Source organism: Limanda limanda, chromosome 17, assembly GCF_963576545.1.
Source record: "Limanda limanda chromosome 17, fLimLim1.1, whole genome shotgun sequence".
Taxonomy (NCBI): Eukaryota; Metazoa; Chordata; class Actinopteri; order Pleuronectiformes; family Pleuronectidae; genus Limanda; species Limanda limanda.
This window is the reverse complement of record NC_083652.1, coordinates 24,334,851-24,353,861: the sequence shown is the minus strand read 5'-3', so window position 1 is coordinate 24,353,861 and position 19,011 is coordinate 24,334,851. Positions and strand designations below refer to the sequence as shown.

The window sequence follows — 19,011 nt, the reverse complement described above, 5'->3', positions numbered from 1 at the left end:
TCTCCTCTGTCTCTCCTCTCGTCTCCTCCTCTCGTCTCCTCCTCTCCTCTCTCCTCTCCTGTCCTCTCCTCTCCTCTCGTCTCTCTCGTCTTCTCTGTCTCTCCTCTGTCTCTCCTCTGTCTCTCCTCTCCTATCCTCTCCTCTCCTCTCCTCTGTCCTCTCCTCTGTCTCTCCTCTGTCTCTCCTCTCCTGTCTCTCCTCTGTCCTCTCCTCTGTCTCTCCTCTCCTATCCTCTCCTCTCCTCTCCCTCTCCTCTCCTTCTCCTCTCCTCTCTCTCCTCTCCTCTCCTCTCCTCTTCTCTCCTCTGTCTCTCCCTCTCTTCCTCTCCTCTCCTCTCCTCTGTCTCTCCTCTGTCTCTCCTCTGTCTCTCCTCTCTCCTCTCCCTCTCCTCCCTCTCCTCTCCTCTCCTCTCCTCTCCTCCCCTCTCCTCTCCTCTCCTCTCCTCTCCTCTCCTCTCCTCTCCTCTGTCTCTCCTCTCCTCTCCTCTCCTATCCTCTCCTCTCCTCTCCTCTGTCTCTCTCTGTCTCTCCTCTGTCTCTCCTCTCCTCTCCTCTCCTCTCCTCTCCTCTCCTCTCCTCTCCTCTCCTCTCCTCTCCTCTCCTCTCCTCTCCTCTCCTCTCCTCTCCTCTGTCTCTCCTCTCCTCTCCTCTGTCTCTCCTCTGTCTCTCCTCTCCTATCCTCTCCTCTCCTCTCCTCTGTCTCTCCTCTGTCTCTCCTCTGTCTCTCCTCTCCTCTCCTCTCCTCTCCTCTCCTCTCCTCTCCTCTCCTCTCCTCTCCTCTCCTCCCCTCTCCTCTCCTCTCCTCTCCTCTCCTCTCCTCTCCTCTCCTCTCCTCTCCTCTCCTCTCCTCTCCTCTCCTCTCCTCTCCTCTCCTCTCCTCTCCTCTCCTCTCCTCTCCTCTCCTCTCGTCTTCTCGTCTCTTTTGAATCCCTCATGTCTCAGCTGTCTTCTCTCCTCAGGACGTCTCTGTTCTCACGCTGCACCTCCTGCTCCTTCTCTTCTTCTTCTATGATTGTTACTCCTCGTTCAATAAACTTTGTTGTTATTAATGTTTCCACTGATAATGACGTGCACGTACATGGACTTTTTACATTCAACCTCATTCTATGATCTTCATCATTTCATCTTACAGTTTTTCTCGATTGCTTAAGCACGATTTTCCAAACAGGGCCCGATGTTTCAAAACACTACACACAATCAACACAACCACACACACAATCAGCACAACACCTCAGATCCTTTGCAAAATGAAACACTCTTGTAAAAACTTTACACTAATTTATCAAAACCATATTTTATTAACATATGAAACACACATGCTTCATATGACTTAATCCTGTTTGAACCAGTTACACACTGCTGCTGCTAACCTCAAACACTTTTATCAATTCCAGTTCTCAGTGATTCGAGTCCTGTAAGTGAAGAACACAGAGAAAGTGCAAATAGACAATAAATTCACAAAACTCTACACAACACCAATGCTGCAGACTCATGAAAATAGAATTTATTTCTCTCCATATTCCCAAATCCGTCAACATGTCAACATGGAGAATCACAACAAAACACGTCCCAGTTTCCATGCTACTACAGGAGTGTGTGTAACACTGTAAGCTCAGCAAATATCAGACTAGCAGAACATTCAGTTTCCAGTTCAGGTTTCAATGAGGACTACCTGAGCCTGGGGGGGGGTCGTAAACCCTCCACCCCCATGCTGAGAAAAACTCTTTGATTGGGTTTAGAAAGGGAGAGTACAGTGGAAGGTATAGATCTGTAAACTGTGGATGGTGTTGAAACCAGTTCTGGACCAGAGCAGAGAGGTGGAGCCTGTGGTTTACTGCTGTGACGAGGTTGTGCAATCGCTCCAAACATGTGAGAATGTGAGGTGTGTTGTAAGGGCCCCTATGCTGCAGCCTTCTCCTCCTCCGTGGATTCCCACTCTCACTCTTCCTCTTCCTCTTCCTCTTCCTCTTCCTCTTCCTCTTCCTCTTCCTCTTCCTCTTCCTCTTCCTCTTCCTCCTTCTCCTCCTCCGTGGATTCCCCCTCTCCCCCTCACTCTTCCTCCTTCTCCTCCTCCGTGGATTCCCCCTCTCACCCTCACTCTTCCTCCTTCTCCTCCTCCGTGGATTCCCACTCTCACTCTTCCTCTTCCTCTTCCTCCTTCTCCTCCTCCGTGGATTCCCACTCTCACTCTTCCTCTTCCTCTTCCTCCTTCTCCTCCTCCGTGGATTCCCCCTCTCCCCCTCACTCTTCTTCTTTTTTGAGCACAAGCTCCATTTTGGTTGAAGTCAGGTGAACTCAGCTGCTGCTTTTGTATAGTGTTTAAACCTGATTGTTGTGTCTTCAATTAAGCAGTCATGTGTTAGTGCAGCTGGTGGTTGTGTTTAACCAATTGGCTCATAGGGGGGGGGGGGGTCATTTGACAGTCTGTGCTTAGGAATTGCAAGGAATTGACATATTCATATCCTTCTGTGTCTAATGCATACAAGTGTGTTTAGTGTTTTGCAAATCACTGTGTGTATTGTTTTGTAAAAAGTGTGAGTCTGACATTGTGTTTATAGTGGTGCAGATCTGGGCTCATGTTGTGCTCCTTGAGTGTAAGGTTTTGTTAATTGTGTAATACTTTTGATTTTAGTGTTTAAGCAATCGAGGAAAACTGTAATTTAAAGCAGCTTGTGTAGGTTTCCAGGCACATGGCCGAAACTCTGTGGACAGCCTGGTGAAAAAGTGGGTGTGGCCTTGCAGGTCCTAGTTTCACTGAGGGGGAAACACACGGCTGCACGGCTGCCACGTAGAAATACACTCGGTAGAAGATCATCTTCATTCTATGCATGTGGAACATTATAGTAAAACAATCATTTATGAGAATGAGAATTTTGACCCTGATCTGTTAAATAAAACAAACAAGTTAAAAATGACTTGAATGAAATCTCCAGTTTCCTGCTTGACTGAAGTGTGTGGACACATCGAATCTTTTATTTAAATTCTGATTCTGATTCCTTCTGACAGGTCACATGACTCAGATTCACTGCTTTCAAGGGGAAAATGTCTCAAGATCCTTGTTGTTGTGGGTTTGTTTCTCATGGTTGATGCACTTATTGTGCGTCGCTTTGGATAAAAGCTTCTGCTCCATGAAATGTAATAACATTAGCAACGTGTTTATCGTCTCGAGTTTTTCAATATAATTATTTTAGATCAGTTATTCAAGTAAATTCTGATTCGCTGTGATGTTGCTCACAGATTTTGTGTGTGTGTGTGTGTGTGTGTGTGTGTGTGTGTGTGTGTGTGTGTGTGTGTGTGTGTGTGTGTGTGTGTGTGTGTGTGTGTGTGTGTGTGTGTGTGTGTGTGTGTGTGTTTCAAGCCTGTATGAACTGGGGCATGTTTCATTGTTGGTATTTCCCAGAGGCTTGTTGGAACAGAGCCATCGATTTGAAGAAGGTATTTTCCCTCAAGCACACACACACACCCACATTCACGTACACACACTTTCACACACACTTTCACTCACACACATACACAGACACACCCACGCACACACCTGGGGGCCCCTGCAATTATCTACTTTGCCAAACCTGTTGCCACGCCCCTTTGGACAAGGTGATGGACAAGTTTCTGTACAAGAATTTCTTCATACAACTTTCTTTGCTCAGCTGCCAATCACACACACAGAGACACACACTCACACACATGCACACACACACACATACCTCCACAGGATGAACAATGGAGGGCAGAGGGAGATGTTTGGGGGGGTCGTAAATCATCGATCCCCTGTGACAGATTTAATAGAGAGGAGTGTGTGTGTGTGTGTGCATGTGTGTGTGTGTGTGTGTGTGTGTGTGTGTGTGTGTGTGTGTGTGTGTGCATGTATGTGTGTGTGCATATGTGTGTGTGTGTGTGAAAGTGATAATTTAAATTCCAGCTGTGAAAATGTGTCGGAGAGAAAAATTTTAAAAGTTTGAAAAGTGTCAAACGAGCGACTCAGTGTCAAACTTTGGTTTCTTAGAAATTTTTCTTTTTCTTAAATCTTTTATTTGATTGTAATTTGTTCGACTTCTGTCTCCAACGTCCTGAGGATTTGAACCAATCAGCACGTTGGTGTTTATCTTTATATAAGTAGTGACATCATCACATTCTCGTCTGGATTCATCAGCTCAAACCACGTGTTCAGCAGAAAACACATCTTCTACTTAAACATTGGATTAAATGTTGGTTTTCATCGACTGAAATATCACTTGTTCAATTACATTGAATTTATATAATTTCTATGAAAATCTATTTCTGAAGTCTCCAGAGAGTAAGTTTACTTTACACATTCAACTCATTATTGTCAAATCACATCTCTGATTGTGGATTTATGTTCTGAAGGAATTAAAACTTTCTGATAGATTTTAGTTCCATGTCATTATTGTTTCTGCTGCCACCTACTGGCCAGGTGACTGTACGTCATTCATCCAACCACTGACACAGCAGCTGAAGTCTAGATTTTTCTCAGCTGATGATTTGCGTCGTGAACATTTAACAATCTGCTGTTTCTTTATCCACGTCCATGTTTTTCTTTGTCTTTTGTATAAATTATATATTTTTATTTTGAAATGAAATAAGTAACCATCACTTTTATCGTGGTCTTCTCGATCAACTGGGAATTGATCCGTCATTCAAACGTTCGTCTCAGCTGGACTCAGGATCCGGACTGGTGGACATGTTGTCTCTGATTGACTCAGACTAAAGACTCCAAAGGGGACATCATGTCCTCCTGGCTGTCGTGGACTCTGCTGAGCGACTTCCTCCTGTTGGTTTCTAATTCTATTAAGTTGGAAATCTCTTTATTAATAAATTAATTTTTTTTATTGTGTAACAATTTTCAAGTAGTAAACCAGTTTAATTTTCCTTAAACTGGGTCATTTTACTCCTGATGCTTTCACACTTTTATTTTAATGCACTTTTATTTCTCAAATATCATTTTTATATTAATTGACGTAAATGGAGCTGATTAATTGTGATGTTGTTCCCGGTGTGTCCAGCAGGGGTCACCAGAGAAGTCCCGGTCTCGTCTCTACAAAACACACGAAGCAGAGCCGTCAGCCAATCAGAGGCCCGCGTTGAGCACCGCGGCGCCTGCGCACTGCGGCTCTGATGTTTGTTGATATGTGAGCTGCGGAGTGTGCGGGGATCTGTGCGGGTCTGTGCGGGTCTGCGGCCCGATGGAGGACCTCAGAGACCTGGTGAGTCCTGCGGGTCTGTGCGGGTCCTGCGGGTCCTGCGGGTCCTGCGGGTCCTGCTGGAGCCCGGTTCTGACCCGCAGGCTCCGCGGGGGGGGGGGAAGCGGGTCAGAACCTCCCGGAGGAACCGCAGCTTGAACATGAATCTGCTGCTGGAGGAGAAAAGACCCGAAGAAGAACCGCGTCTTCTCACCTTGTGGAATAAATCACTTCCTGATTCGTTCTGCAAGTTGTGATCATAGACTGTTTATATATTAACAGCAGTGATTTGAACTCTATTAAAACTTAGACATGAACAATCAATCAAACTTCATGGATCTGCTGCTTGAGACCAGGACGTTTCTCATTGGTCGAGATTCGATCGCTTTGATCGATTGGAGGAGACCAGTTGTGATTCGGCTCAAATCGATTCAACCAATCAGCTTCTCAGCTTGATCCTTCTCATCATTCAGCTTCATCAACATCAGGGAGTTAATCAGAGAGACACACAACCACAGACACACAACCACACACAGACACACCTGATACACACAGACACAAAGAGACACACACAGACAGACACACACACCTGATACACACAGACACACAACCACACAGAGACACACCTGATACACACAGACACACAACCACACAGAGACACACCTGATACACACAGACACACAACCACACACCTGATACACACAACCACAGACAGACACACACAGACACACACACCTGATACACACAGACACACACACACCTGATACACACAACCACAGACAGACACACCTGATACACACAGACAGATACACACACACCTGATACACAACCACAGACAGACACACACACACCTGATACACACAGAGACATACACAGACACAAAGAGACACACAGACAGACACACACACCTGATACACACAGACACAAAGACACAGACAGACACACACACCTGATACACACAGACACACACACCTGATACAAAGAGACACACACACCTGATACACACATACACAAACAGACACAGAGACAGACACACACACCTGATACACAAACAGACACACACACCTGATACACACAGACAGACACAAAGAGACACACAGACACACACACCTGATACACACAGACAGACACACACAGACAGACACAAACCTGATACACACAGACAGACACACACACCTGATACACACAGACACACACACAGAGACACGTCTCAGCTTCAGTTCATGTGTATAAACAGTTGATGACACAGAGAGGCGTGACCTCCAGCTCGACCTCTGATTGGTCAGGTTCAAGTCCTTCTGTCCCTGTCCTCAGGTGACCTCCAGCTCGACCCCTGATTGGTCAGGTTCAAGCCCTTCTGTCTCTGTCCTCAGGTGACCTCCAGCTCGACCCCTGATTGGTCAGGTTCAAGTCCTTCTGTCTCTGTCCTCAGGTGCAGCGTCCGTCCAGGAAGCGCCGGGACTCCTTCGGGATGTTGGACGGTTTGGACGAGGACCGGAGCAGCTGCAGCACAGAGTCCAGCGGCGGCAGCGGAGCGTCCAGCCCCGAGGACAGTGAAGACGAAGAGTTGGGAGGAGGAGGAGGAGGAGGAGTGACTCAACTCAGTGCCACCTCCTCCTCTTCCTCCTCCTCCTCCTCTTCCTCCCTGACGCTCATCAAGACCAACGGGCAGGTCTACACGTATCCTGACGGCAAGGCCGGCATGGGTCAGTGAGACACATGTCCCATCCTGTCCCACACTCCAGAGCTCAGTTCAGAATGAGCATGGACGGAATCAAAAGGTGTGTGTGTGTGTGTGTGTGTGTGTGTGTGTGTGTGTGTGTGTGTGTGTGTGTGTGTGTGTGTGTGTGTGTGTGTTCCTCAGCGACGTGTGAGATGTGTGGAATGGTCGGAGTCAGAGATGCTTTCTACAGCAAAACCAAACGTTTCTGCAGCGTCTCCTGCTCCAGAAGTTTCTCATCCAACTCCAAGAAGGCCAGCATCCTCGCCAGACTGCAGGTCCAACTACACACAGACACACACACACACACACACACACACACACACACACACATAGTTCCTATTTGAAAATGACTTCTCACTTGGTGTTTTAAACAAAAGTATGAATGCAGGAAACGTAAACTGCTTGAGTTTGCTCTTCTGATAAGATGGTCCAGGATCTGCCTCTCGCCAAAACTTCATGAGATCTTTTTCTCATGAAGATCTTTTTCCGATTGCGTCTGTTCCAGGGGAAACCTCCCACGAAGAAATCCAAGGTTCTTCACAAACAGCCTCTGATGACCAAACTCGCTGCCTACGCTCAGCATCAGTGCCACCAGCAGGGCGGCGCCAGAAAGAGCGGTGAGTCCTCAGCCGAGTCACGTCCTCCACAGATGATAAGTTCAGACAGCGTCCCCATCACATGACACCTGGCTGCACTGTGTGTGTGTGTGTGTGTGTGTGTGTGTGTGATGCAGTCCCTGTGGACATGTTTGACTGGCCTCGTTACCTTGGAGACGGGGGGGCGATGGGGGCGCCGGTCAGCTGCTTCAAACATGTCGGTGAAACACACTCACACACACACACACACACTCAGGCCTTTCCTCCATGCGTTGGATTTGTTTCAGGTCTTCATCGTTGTGTTGTGGTGAGTTGTTGAGTTGTTGAGTGGTTGTGTGTCTCCTGTGTCGAGGTCCCGATGGGGAAGTCGTGGGACGACGTCAGTGAAGGAGTTCGTGTTGAAGTCCCAAACACGGACAGTGGACTTCCCCTGAAGGTGTACTGGATCGCTGGCATCATCAAACTGGCAGGTGCTCTCTCACTCACACACACAAAGACACACACACACACACACACTCACTCTCTTGGTTACAGGTGTAACCCTGTGTCCCGTGTGACGAGTTGTGTGTCTGTGTGCAGGTTTCAAAGCGCTGCTGAGGTACGAAGGCTTCGACAGCGACTCCACCAGAGACTTCTGGTTGAACCTGTGTGTGCCGGACATCCACCCGGTGGGCTGGTGTGCAGCGGGGGGGAAACCGCTGGTCCCGCCCCAGAGTACGACACCACAGACTCACTACACTCACACGAGACCCTGTTTGTTTCTCAGGAGACATGTTCAGGTTGATCATTTAATGAGAGTTCAGACGGTCCATCGCTGCAGCTCCTCTGTTCAGCCTCTGACTCCAACACTGTTTCTTTAAGACCCCCCTCCTGAGGAAGGCTGCTCTGATTGGTCGGCTGCTCCACTCGGTTGAACTGTTTTGTTTCAGTTTCCAGGTTGAACGACATGTTTCCTCTAAACGTGTCACATGCTTCCAGGTTTGAATCATAATCGTATAATCTGAATATTTGTTATGGACCAAAACAAGAATGACCTTCTCAGCTGCCGTAGTTACAACACAACACTTTTAATCTAAAGAAACATTTGACTAAGTTTTAACAGCCGAACGCAGCCCGGGATTCTTTAGGGGGCGTGTCCGACTTGGAGAGGAGCTCAACCAATGAAATGGAGATTTTGAACTTTAGAGAACGTTTACATTCACAAAAAGGTTTGAACTCACCAGAGGGAACAAACTGAAAAACCCTCATATGTCACTTTTGAAGCCAAGTCAAATCCTTCACGTTAAAAATTCATCAGTGGACGAAGGTGAAGAGAGGAGCTTGTGATGACGAGGAGGGGGCGGGGCTTATGGTCAGCTGACGGCTCCTGTCTGTTTCTCAGCCCTCGTGCACAGGTTCAACAACTGGAAGAGCTTCCTCATCAAGAGACTGACGGGATCCAAGACCCTGCCACCGGACTTCTGCTCCAAGGTCACACACACACTCACATACACACACACACAGACACACACAGACACACACACACTCTCACACACACACACACACACAGACACACACAGACACACACAGACACACACACACTCTCACACACACGCACACACACAGACACAAAGACACACACACACACGCACACACGCACACACACACACACACACACACACACACACACACACACACACAGACACACAGACACACACACACACACGCACACGCACACGCACACACACACACACACACACACACACACACACACACACACACACACAGACACACACACACACTCACACACACACACACACACACACACACACACACACACACACACACACACACACACACACACACACACACACAGACACACACACACACTCACATACACACACACACAGACACACACAGACACACACACTCACACACACTCACATACACACACACAGACACACACACACACACACAGACACACACACACACACACAGACACACACACACACACACACAAGATGTTGAAAGAGGAACTTCACCAGATTCAAGAAATGATCGATTGTCATGTGATAGAATCCATCAGACGCCTGAAGGACGCTCGTGTCTCCGTGTCTCTGTGTCTCTGTGTCTCCTTGTCTCGCTGTCTCTGTGTCTCTGTGTCTCTGTGTCTCTGTGTCTCTGTGTCTCGGTGTCTCTGTGTCTCTGTGTCTCTGTGTCTCTGTGTCTCGCTGTCTCTGTGTCTCTGTGTCTCTGTGTCTCTGTGTCTCTGTGTCTCTGTGTCTCTGTGTCTCAGTGTCTCGGTGTCTCTGTCTCTCAGGTGCAGGACAGTTTGCAGTTTCCCTTCAAGAAGCAGATGAGGCTGGAGGTTGTGGATAAGACTCATCTGTGTCGGACTCGGGTGGCTCTGGTGGAACAGGTGGGACTCGCAGTCTGTGATCCAGATCCAGAACTGCTCTCCTGGTCTGAGGAACCGTGCACACCTGATGTTCAGAGCTTCAGACTGAACCGAAGAGTCTGAAGCTCTGAACCGAACCAGGTGTGAACGAGTCCTGAGATGTTGTTCATTCTGTGATTGTCCGGGTCCAGAGGAGTTTGGGGGAAGTTGTGATCCTGCCGTTTCTGTGGCAGGTGATCGGCGGACGCCTCCGTCTCGTCTACGAGGAATGTGACGACGGGACGGACGACTTCTGGTGTCACATGAACAGTCCTCTGATCCACAGCATCGGCTGGTCTCGGTCCATCGGACATCGCTTCAAACGCTCCGGTGAGTCAGCTGATCGGGATCCGTCCACATCTGTCCGCTGAAACTGGATCGGAGACATTTGATCGAGTGTGAAACACGGATCTCATCCCTCACATGTGTTGTGCAATAGGAGTAGACTTGACGTTGGCTAATTAATAATAATCATGAAATATGATTATTAAAATAATAAAAATTATCTATCAAAAATAATTAAATTATTAATTGAAGATGATCAGTAATCAAATAACAATTAAACCACTAATGAGAAAATAAGAATTATCAATTAGAAAGTACAAGCTATCAATTAACAATGATAAGGTTATCAACCAAGAATAATGAAAATAATTAGTCCAAAACAATAAAATTATCAATTTAAGAATAATACTATCTATATTAATAATTGAGAAAGGGGGGCACCACCCTGGTTTCCCAGGGACCAACGATGTCAAGCTATAATTATCAGTCTCATAATGACAAATGTCAAATTAATAATGTCAATATTTTAATATTAACGATTACTTAATAAACAGTGAAGGCTTCTAAGCTCGAGCACAGGCGATCATAATCCAGCTGCAATCACATACATATGCACAAATAATCACAGACTACAGATACTTTAATTACAAAAGTATTTATTAAAAAGGGGAAATAAAGTTATAATGTTATTCAATGATTTATCTTTTTAACAAGCTCCAATATCTCAAAGGTAAACACAGCAGCAGCACTTATCACAATTCAGAAAATACATGGACAACCTGCGGTCTACCTATTTATGTCTGTCTCTGTGTGTGTGTGTCTGTGTCAAAGTGTCTCTCTGTGTGTGTGTGTCTATGTGTGTGTATGTGAAATAAAGTTAGTGTTATTTAATGATTTATCATTTTAACAAACTCCCCTATTTCAAAGATAACAACAGCAGCTTATCACAATTTAGAACACGCATGTAACCTCTGGTCCATCTATGTGTCTCTGTGTGTGTGTATCTGTCTGTGTCTATCAAAGTGTGTGTGTGTGTGTGTGTGTATGTGTGTGTGTGTGTGTGTGTGTGCGAGAGAGAGAAAAAGAAGGGGGCGTGGCGATGACGCGTAGTGACATCACGTCTAAGATGGAGGCCGATCATGATTCGTGGAATCAAGGCCTAAAAACTCTCAAAATGGCGGATTGACTACAAAACAAGATGGCGGAGCCGTTATGAATTTAGAGCCAGGATGGGAGGAGAGAGAGAGAGAGCGGAGGCGTGGCAATAATAGACTCAAAATGGTGGGTTCACTTGCGTTATTCAAGATGGAGTCTATGTTAATGACACCATGTGGCCGGAGCGCACACTGGTGGTCGTCACATGAATTACACAAAGGAAATTTTAGACAAAGAGAATTCTTATCTCTGCTTGGCTTTGGGGGCCGAATGGTTTCCAGATGTGTTTAGCCTCTCTAAGCATAGATTTAACTATGTGACATGACCTGTATTATAAATACAGGTCAGAAGTGTGTATAGGTCGGTTTAGAAGGAGAGAGAGAGAGAGAGAGAGAAGACATGTAAGGAGAGTTCAAAGAAGCTCTTAAAAATACGCCTGAGATGAGTTAACAGTGATTCACCCCTAAGCCCTCAAGCGAGCGTTGTGGGCCGAGGTTCTGATCGGTGAAATCACTGCAGACTCACACAGACGTTAACAGTGCGGGCGGAGGCGCTTCTCGCGGCCCTTATTTACTGCAACACAAAACATTGCGATCAAACCGGAAACCGGAAGTAGCGGCTCGGAGTAGTGGCCGACTAAAACAATGGAACTCGGAGGTTCCATCAACAAAATACACTCAAGTATTAAATCAACACGCTACATATTAAAACTAACATCTGCCCAGATAATCAAGTCTCTTACTGTACAACCCTCGCGATGTGCCTGCGACTCGGCGCGAATGTGTCGGGGGCCAGTGAATCACGTGGTCTCTCTCACGAGCGGAGCTCCTGGCTCGGCCGCTGGACCGGAAAAGGAAGCGAATTATTCCTGCTGTCTTGACGGAATGAAACTTCGCCTTTCTTCTGTAACAGCGGAGAACGTGCTGGTCTACAGGAACGGAGTGGATTGCCTCTTACTCCTCAGTGGGATGAACGTCGCGCTTCTGCAGGGGACGGCTGGTTTGAGGCCGTTTGTAGATCGTTGGAAAAACAAGTAAAGTCCGTGGAGAAAATGAAACAGTTTGAGATCGTCCAGCGAGCAATTTCCTGTTTGATCTTTCCAAGTTAAAACAGGAAAGGTCCTTTCCAAAATAAAAACGTCGACTAAGATAAATGAATGAAATGAATTGAAACAAACATCTTATTGCCTCCTTAAGCAACGGGAACCTCTGGTCAGACCTGAGGAGGCCTAACTGGAACGTCAGTGCTGGAGTGAAAAAGAGCAGTTAAGAGAAAAGTAGTTCCCTCCTTAAGTTGCTGGAACCTCTGGACAGACCCGAAAGGGCCTGATGGGAACGTCAGCATCGGAGGAAAGAGAGAAAGAAGTTAGTTGCCTCCTTAAGTTGCTGGGTTAACTGGGGAGACCCCGGGGGGGGGGTCCCGTTGTCACATCAGCATCGGAGTGAAGAGAGAGAGGTTTCTGTGAGCTCAGCCTATTTAAGTCATGTTCTAGGTGACTCCCCCCTGGGAGGAGGGGTCAGGGGTCAGTGTGGCCCTCCAGCCAATTGAGTTGTCAGGATTTGGCCCCCAGGGGCGGGCTTACAATGGGGACCCTCACAGGACCCAGGAAGTGATCTTTTGCCACATGGAGATAAGGGCCCATGCTGGATTTTTAAATGTAAGGGGTTACCCGAGCCTGGCCTAAGGTTTTACGACTCTTTGTTCTAAGTCGGATCACTGGGCCTTGCCCAACACATGAGAAGGTCTCATGGAGCTGGAAACCATCAGGGATCTTCTGATTGATCTGCGCCGGTGGTGGAGGGGACACTTCATGTATTTCTGTGTGTTTTCCTCTATATTTCCAATGTGAATTGAGTCTCACAGATGAGCTTCAGGTGGAGCCCCCTGCAGGCCACTGAGCACAGTTCAGCTTCTGTGTGTTTGTTTGCAGATGTGCTGAAGAAGCTGGAGAGTCCGGTGGACGCTCCGGGGAAGCTGTTCACCAAGGTGAGAGAGACGAGTGAGCACCGGTGTTTCTACAACCTCCAGCCACATGTAGGGGGCGCTCACGAGGCAGAATGACTGTCTGGTGTGTGTTTAGGTGAAGGAGGTGGATCAGAGCGGCTCGTGGTTCGAGGACGGGATGAAGCTGGAGGCCATCGACCCGCTGAACCTGTCGGCCATCTGCGTGGCCACAGTCCGGAAGGTGCTGCTCACTCTGCTCCTCTTGTCGGGCTGAAACGTGTCAGTGCTAACGGCTGCTAGCTGCTAGCACTGTGACATGTTGGTCCTCATGTGACCTCCTCCTGCAGGTCCTGGCTGACGGGTACCTGATGATCGGGATCGACGGCTCGGAGGCGGCAGACGGTTCCGACTGGTTCTGTTATCACTGCACCTCGCCCTCCATCTTCCCCTCCGGCTTCTGTGAGATCAACCTCATCGAGCTGACTCCCCCCAGAGGTACAGCAGCGCCCCCTGCAGAGAAGGAGCTGAACTGTGGAGCTCTGTGTGACGTGGGTTGTGTGTTGGCTCTCAGGTTACTGCAGTCTCCCGTTCAGGTGGTTCCAGTATCTGAGGGACAGTAAATCTGTGGCTGCTCCGGTCCACCTCTTCAACAGGGTGAGTCGTGACGCTTCATGTTCTTTAACCAAGAATCTGTTCTCACTTCCTCCATCTTTCCTCCGTCAGGACGTCCCCGACCACGGCTTCCACCCGGGGATGAAGCTGGAGGCCGTCGACCTCATGGAGCCGCGGCTGGTGTGCGTCGCCACGGTAACACGCATCGTCCACCGGCTGCTGAGGATCCACTTCGATGGCTGGGAGGACGAGTACGACCAGTGGGTGGACTGTGAGTCACCTGACCTGTACCCGGTCGGGTGGTGTCAGCTGACTGGATACCAGCTGCAGCCGCCTGCTGCTGTCGCAGGTAACACACAGACACACACAGACACACACACACACACACACACACACACACACACAGACACACACAGACACACACACACAGACACACACACACACACACACACACAGACACACACAGACACACACAGATACACACACACACACACACACACACACACACACACACAGACATATACAGAGACACACAGACACACACACACAGACACACACAGACACACACACACACACACACACACACACACACACACACACACACACACACACACACACACACACACAGACACACACACACAGACATATACAGAGACACACATGATCTTATGCTAAGCTAACAGGTTTCAGTGCGGTTCTTATAAAATCACATTATTGTTTTGAATCCATCAGAAACAAACTTTTCAAAGAACATGATCTATGTGTAAGTTATCGCTACATAGCTAGCTTTAGCATTAGCAGCGTTAGCATTAGCAGCGTTAGCAGCATTAGTTTGCTCACTCGTCCGACTTCTGTCTCCAGATGTGAAAACATCACAGAAAGTATTTTCTTCTGTTCCGATCTTTGCCTCTTTGACGTTAGCATGCTAAGCAGCTAGCCTCAGCCCATGTGACCCGTTTGTTTCAGGCTCCAGAGAATCACACTCGTCCAAACAGAGGAAGAAATCCCAGCAGTACAAGGGACAGAAGAAGAGTGAGTGTTTCCATCCCAGAGGTCCACGTCCTTCACGTCCTTCACGTCCTTCATGTCCTTCACGTCTCAAGACGCTAGAAACATTCAAAGCATTTTAGAGATTTGCAGCAGCAGAAAATGTTCAGATAAAAACAAGTCATTTTATTTATAGATATATTTGTTTGATTATGATGAGATGATTATTATTCTGAATATTAATATGAATATGAATCATGTCCGTTTGTAACCAACTTCCCCCCCGTCTCTCAGAGAGGAAGCTGCCCATCGCCAAGCGACCCGTCAGTCTGTCTGGCGCCGTGGTAACGGGCGTCCCTAGGAGTCTCTCTGGAGACGAGAATGAGACTCCGCCAGATTACCCCTCCCCCCCCATCCCCCCCTCAGCAGCTCCAGCCCTGTCTGCAGGTCCAGAGAACAGCCCCCACACAGAGGGGGGGGCAGGTACATACAGTAACATGTGTTATTTCAGGACGTGTGATTGGACGTTTTCTGACTCGATTCGTCTTTGTCGCTGCAGGTTCACACGTTAGAGACGAGATTCGTCCCGAGACGACTGAAGCAGAAACCAACGGATCCTCTGGAGAATTCTTCATCAACCAGGACGAGTCGTAGGCCTCCTCATCCTCAGTGGAGGAGGTCAGAGGTCATCCTCTCACATCAGCTCTACACTCCATTGTGTTGGAATGTGCAGTTTACAGACACAAAGAAAAACATACAATCCTCATGATGCACTGTACGTAACTCATCAGTTTTTAATCCATGTCCCATCTGCTAACATGGAGGAGGAGGGGATCATTTTTGGAGCCGTCATGTTTATTGACAGACTCTGATTCTCACACTTGAGTTCCAACAAACCAAATCAACACTAATCCGACAAGCAGCTTTAATCGGACACCACCAAGCTAACGAGCTAGTTAGCGTGCTAGAACAAGCTAGTTAGCATGCTAACGGGAGAGAATGAAAGGATCTAGGGTTGGAGATTAAAGAGATTTAAGAGTAAATCTCATTCTCCCTCTTTTAGATTTTAATCAAGAATCGTTTCACGTGAAGGAAAAAACGACTCGTCGGAGTTTAACTGGAAAACAAAATACAGAAGACGAGAATGTGACGGAGTTTGTTCCTCTGAGAAAAGAAATGAAACAAGAAAAATACAACAAGATGGTAAAACTTTTCTACAATGATTTATAATATCTAAGATCTTTATTTGTTCGTGTTTCAGTGTTTGAAAGTTAAAACTTTAATAATAGAACATGTAGCTGTATAACGTCATATAATGTGTGTGTGTGTGTGTGTGAGAAGCGTGTGATATATGTTTTATACTAAAACTGTACAATATGATATTAGAATCATTTTTCGTGTAAGTCAGGAAAATACGGATAATTATTAAAAAGTCTCAGACTGAGAATTTGTGTCCAACTTAAATGAAACATTTGTGTTAAAAAACAAAAGTGACACATTTTCCGATAGAATTAATTTCACCAAATCATCGAAATTAAAATCTCCTGCATCCTCAGACTGTGACAGAGACAAAGTTACATAACTTGATTTTATTTATATATTTATTATTTAAAAAATATAAACCCAGACTTTTTAATGCTCAATCAAAAATTGGTTAATTCAGTAATTTAGTTCCTCGTTCGATTTAATCTGCAGCAGTGAGAAGAAAAGAGAAAATATTCTGTTGCAGAACCACCTCTCAGTGACCAGCAGAGGGCGACACGTTGTCTAAAGAAAAAAGTTCATATTAGTTCAAAAAGTTGAAATAACATCTTCCATCTCTAACTTTTCGTATTTCATAAACATTTATTATTTGTCATCATTTGGCAAAAAAACGATATAATGGAGATAATTTTAAGAACATGGTTTGTATTTGTACATTTGATTAAAAGAGAATTGTATGAAAACGTTTTCACATTCTAACATTAAACTAAATTTAAAAAGAAGTTTAACAACTAATGAATAGAGCCAATATGATTTTGTTCATATTGTCATCAAGCTGCAGATTCACAAAAAGAGAAGAATAAAATAAAACAAATGTTTCATCAGATTCTTCTGCGTCGCTGACGCTCGGAGCTGAAACTCACTTTGATTTAAAAAATCAAATGTGATTCAATGTGAGTTATGTAAAACATAAATAAAAAGCAATGATCATAATTAACGTATTCATCTCGGAAGATATGTACGCCCATTTCTGACGCAAATATAAAAGAAATGTGAAGATATATAGAGCATTATACAGACTAACGTAATTATATAAATATGACAATATTAAAAGAGAAAATTCTGACTAATAATTTCAAATATTTTACATGTTAAATATTTTTTCATCTCATATAATGAAACTAATGTCTTGTGTTTTTATTTCCTTTAGATTCATGCATAGTTTTTCTCATGGAAATGTGCTTCTGTATCACATTTAAGAATTCTGATCTAATCTGACTAAACAGATTATTCTGATCTAATCTGATCTAATCTGATCTAATCTGATCTGATCCATGTGCAGCGCTAAGAAAATGTCTTCGGCTCCTGGAGAAAATCTCTTTAAAGGATCATCAGTTTTTTACAGTGTCGTCTGTGTTTGTAGTGAGTTTCCACTAACGTCTATAATAAGTGTATTTTTTGTATTACGGTGCTAAATATAGATGGAATCACATGTTTGATAATGTTTGTAATGATTTTGACGAATCGTCTGTGACTCGGTGAAGACGCTGTTGCTGCTGTTCGCAATAGATTTTCTATAAAGAGAAAAGTAGCGAGGAAGTTTCCGATGTTTCGTGTGAAGGCTGCAGGATTTAACAAGTTTTATAAAATGTTTGTGAGTTTTAACGTGATTGAACGACTGTGGAGGACAAAACAGACAAAATGAAGATTTGAACGAAACTGTTGACTGAAGCGTTTTAAACAGTTTGGTGAAGATCGGGCCTCAAACAGCAGATTTGACTGTGAAGGTAAAAACGGATCTGAAGAAAACACGTGAACCTTCGGGTGCTTCTGTTCGAGAACGATTTTAACATCCTTTTTGTTCTGAGTTTTCCTGCATTATCAGATAAATCTGTAGAAATGAGTCAAAAGAAAACCGAGACACACCGAGCAGAGGTTAATGAAGCTGTTAATGTCCGTGTTATTCACGTGTTCAAGATGTTTACTGAGCACAACACGCACATGTTACAAAGAATATAGAGAATTCAATCTATATGGTATTAATGTAGTTATGTGCTGATGTTAACTTTCCTGAAGTTTTTTTTAAACATTGTGAGATTTGTTTGGCAGCATGATTGTAGATGTAAAATAAATGACTTGAGACATTTTCTACGAAATAAAAAGAAAATATTGAACTTTAAGTTATTTGTCATTTTGTTGAACTCTGAATCATTTTCTTTGGTAAATTATAGTTCATTATTAAATTGTTTTATATACTTTTTAAAGATCTGTTTGTGTTTATATTGTTCATATAAATATTATATGAATTTATATACATACATATATCAGGGAAAATGTGTTTTAGGATGGACGTTTGTGCTGTTTCTCCTCCGATGAGGCAATTTACAGAAATATGTGGAACAATAAGTAAAAACAAATGTCTTCAGTTTGTCAGAGAATATTTAGCCATGTTATAAATAAGTTAAGTAAATGTCTCAGTATAGTACGTCGTATAAAATGTTCTAATATTGTAAAGTATACATTATATATGCCCTTAAAATGCCACAGTGATATAGTTCATCAAAATATCTGTTTCAATAGAAAGTAGTGTTGGTATTTATATAAAAATTTATATTGTTTTATAATGTCTGTCTTATTAACATATGTTATAAAAATGTAATTGTTTAGTTTGTCACCATCATAGAATGTTCTGGTATCGTCAGTCAAAAAGTTTGATAGTGTTTGAAATAATAAATATTATGAAAGTGTATATATATCTGAAGATCCAGTGATAAAGTATAGTATAGTATAGTTTATACTTCAGAGTATAAAGTGAAAGTCATGATATGTCATATTTGATGAAGTTATATATAATTTCATACCCTTATACGACAGACCCGTTTTATTGTTGTCA

General features: G+C 44.9%; 1 protein-coding gene across 2 annotated transcripts; it reads left to right on the top strand.

Moving 5' to 3' along the window:
- The first annotated feature begins 5,159 nt into the window (after positions 1 to 5,159).
- On the top strand, positions 5,160 to 18,292 carry LOC133023187 (MBT domain-containing protein 1-like). 2 transcript variants are annotated; one of them, XM_061090154.1, is made up of 18 exons: positions 5,160 to 5,221; positions 6,630 to 6,903; positions 7,062 to 7,195; positions 7,426 to 7,537; positions 7,654 to 7,733; positions 7,869 to 7,986; positions 8,096 to 8,230; positions 8,898 to 8,986; positions 9,816 to 9,914; positions 10,127 to 10,262; positions 13,303 to 13,358; positions 13,453 to 13,557; positions 13,664 to 13,811; positions 13,888 to 13,970; positions 14,040 to 14,277; positions 14,895 to 14,960; positions 15,210 to 15,398; positions 15,475 to 18,292. In XM_061090154.1, the coding sequence occupies exons 1-18, from the start codon at positions 5,201 to 5,203 to the stop codon at positions 15,567 to 15,569; spliced, it is 2,178 nt and encodes a 725-aa protein (XP_060946137.1). In that variant the 5' UTR covers positions 5,160 to 5,200; the 3' UTR covers positions 15,570 to 18,292. The 2 variants fall into 2 exon arrangements, with proteins under 2 accessions (XP_060946137.1, XP_060946136.1); XM_061090153.1 differs by having other exon boundaries at positions 13,888 to 14,277.
- Positions 18,293 to 19,011: the final 719 nt, after the last annotated feature.

Excerpts from the sequence above, each read along its gene's own strand:
- LOC133023187 (XM_061090153.1), top strand. The coding sequence starts at position 5,201 with ATGGAGGACCTCAGAGACCTG. Across the intron at positions 5,222-6,629 it reads TGGAGGACCTCAGAGACCTG|GTGCAGCGTCCGTCCAGGAA; the intron begins GTGAGTCCTGCG and ends CTCTGTCCTCAG. Across the intron at positions 7,734-7,868 it reads CGGTCAGCTGCTTCAAACAT|GTCCCGATGGGGAAGTCGTG; the intron begins GTCGGTGAAACA and ends TCCTGTGTCGAG.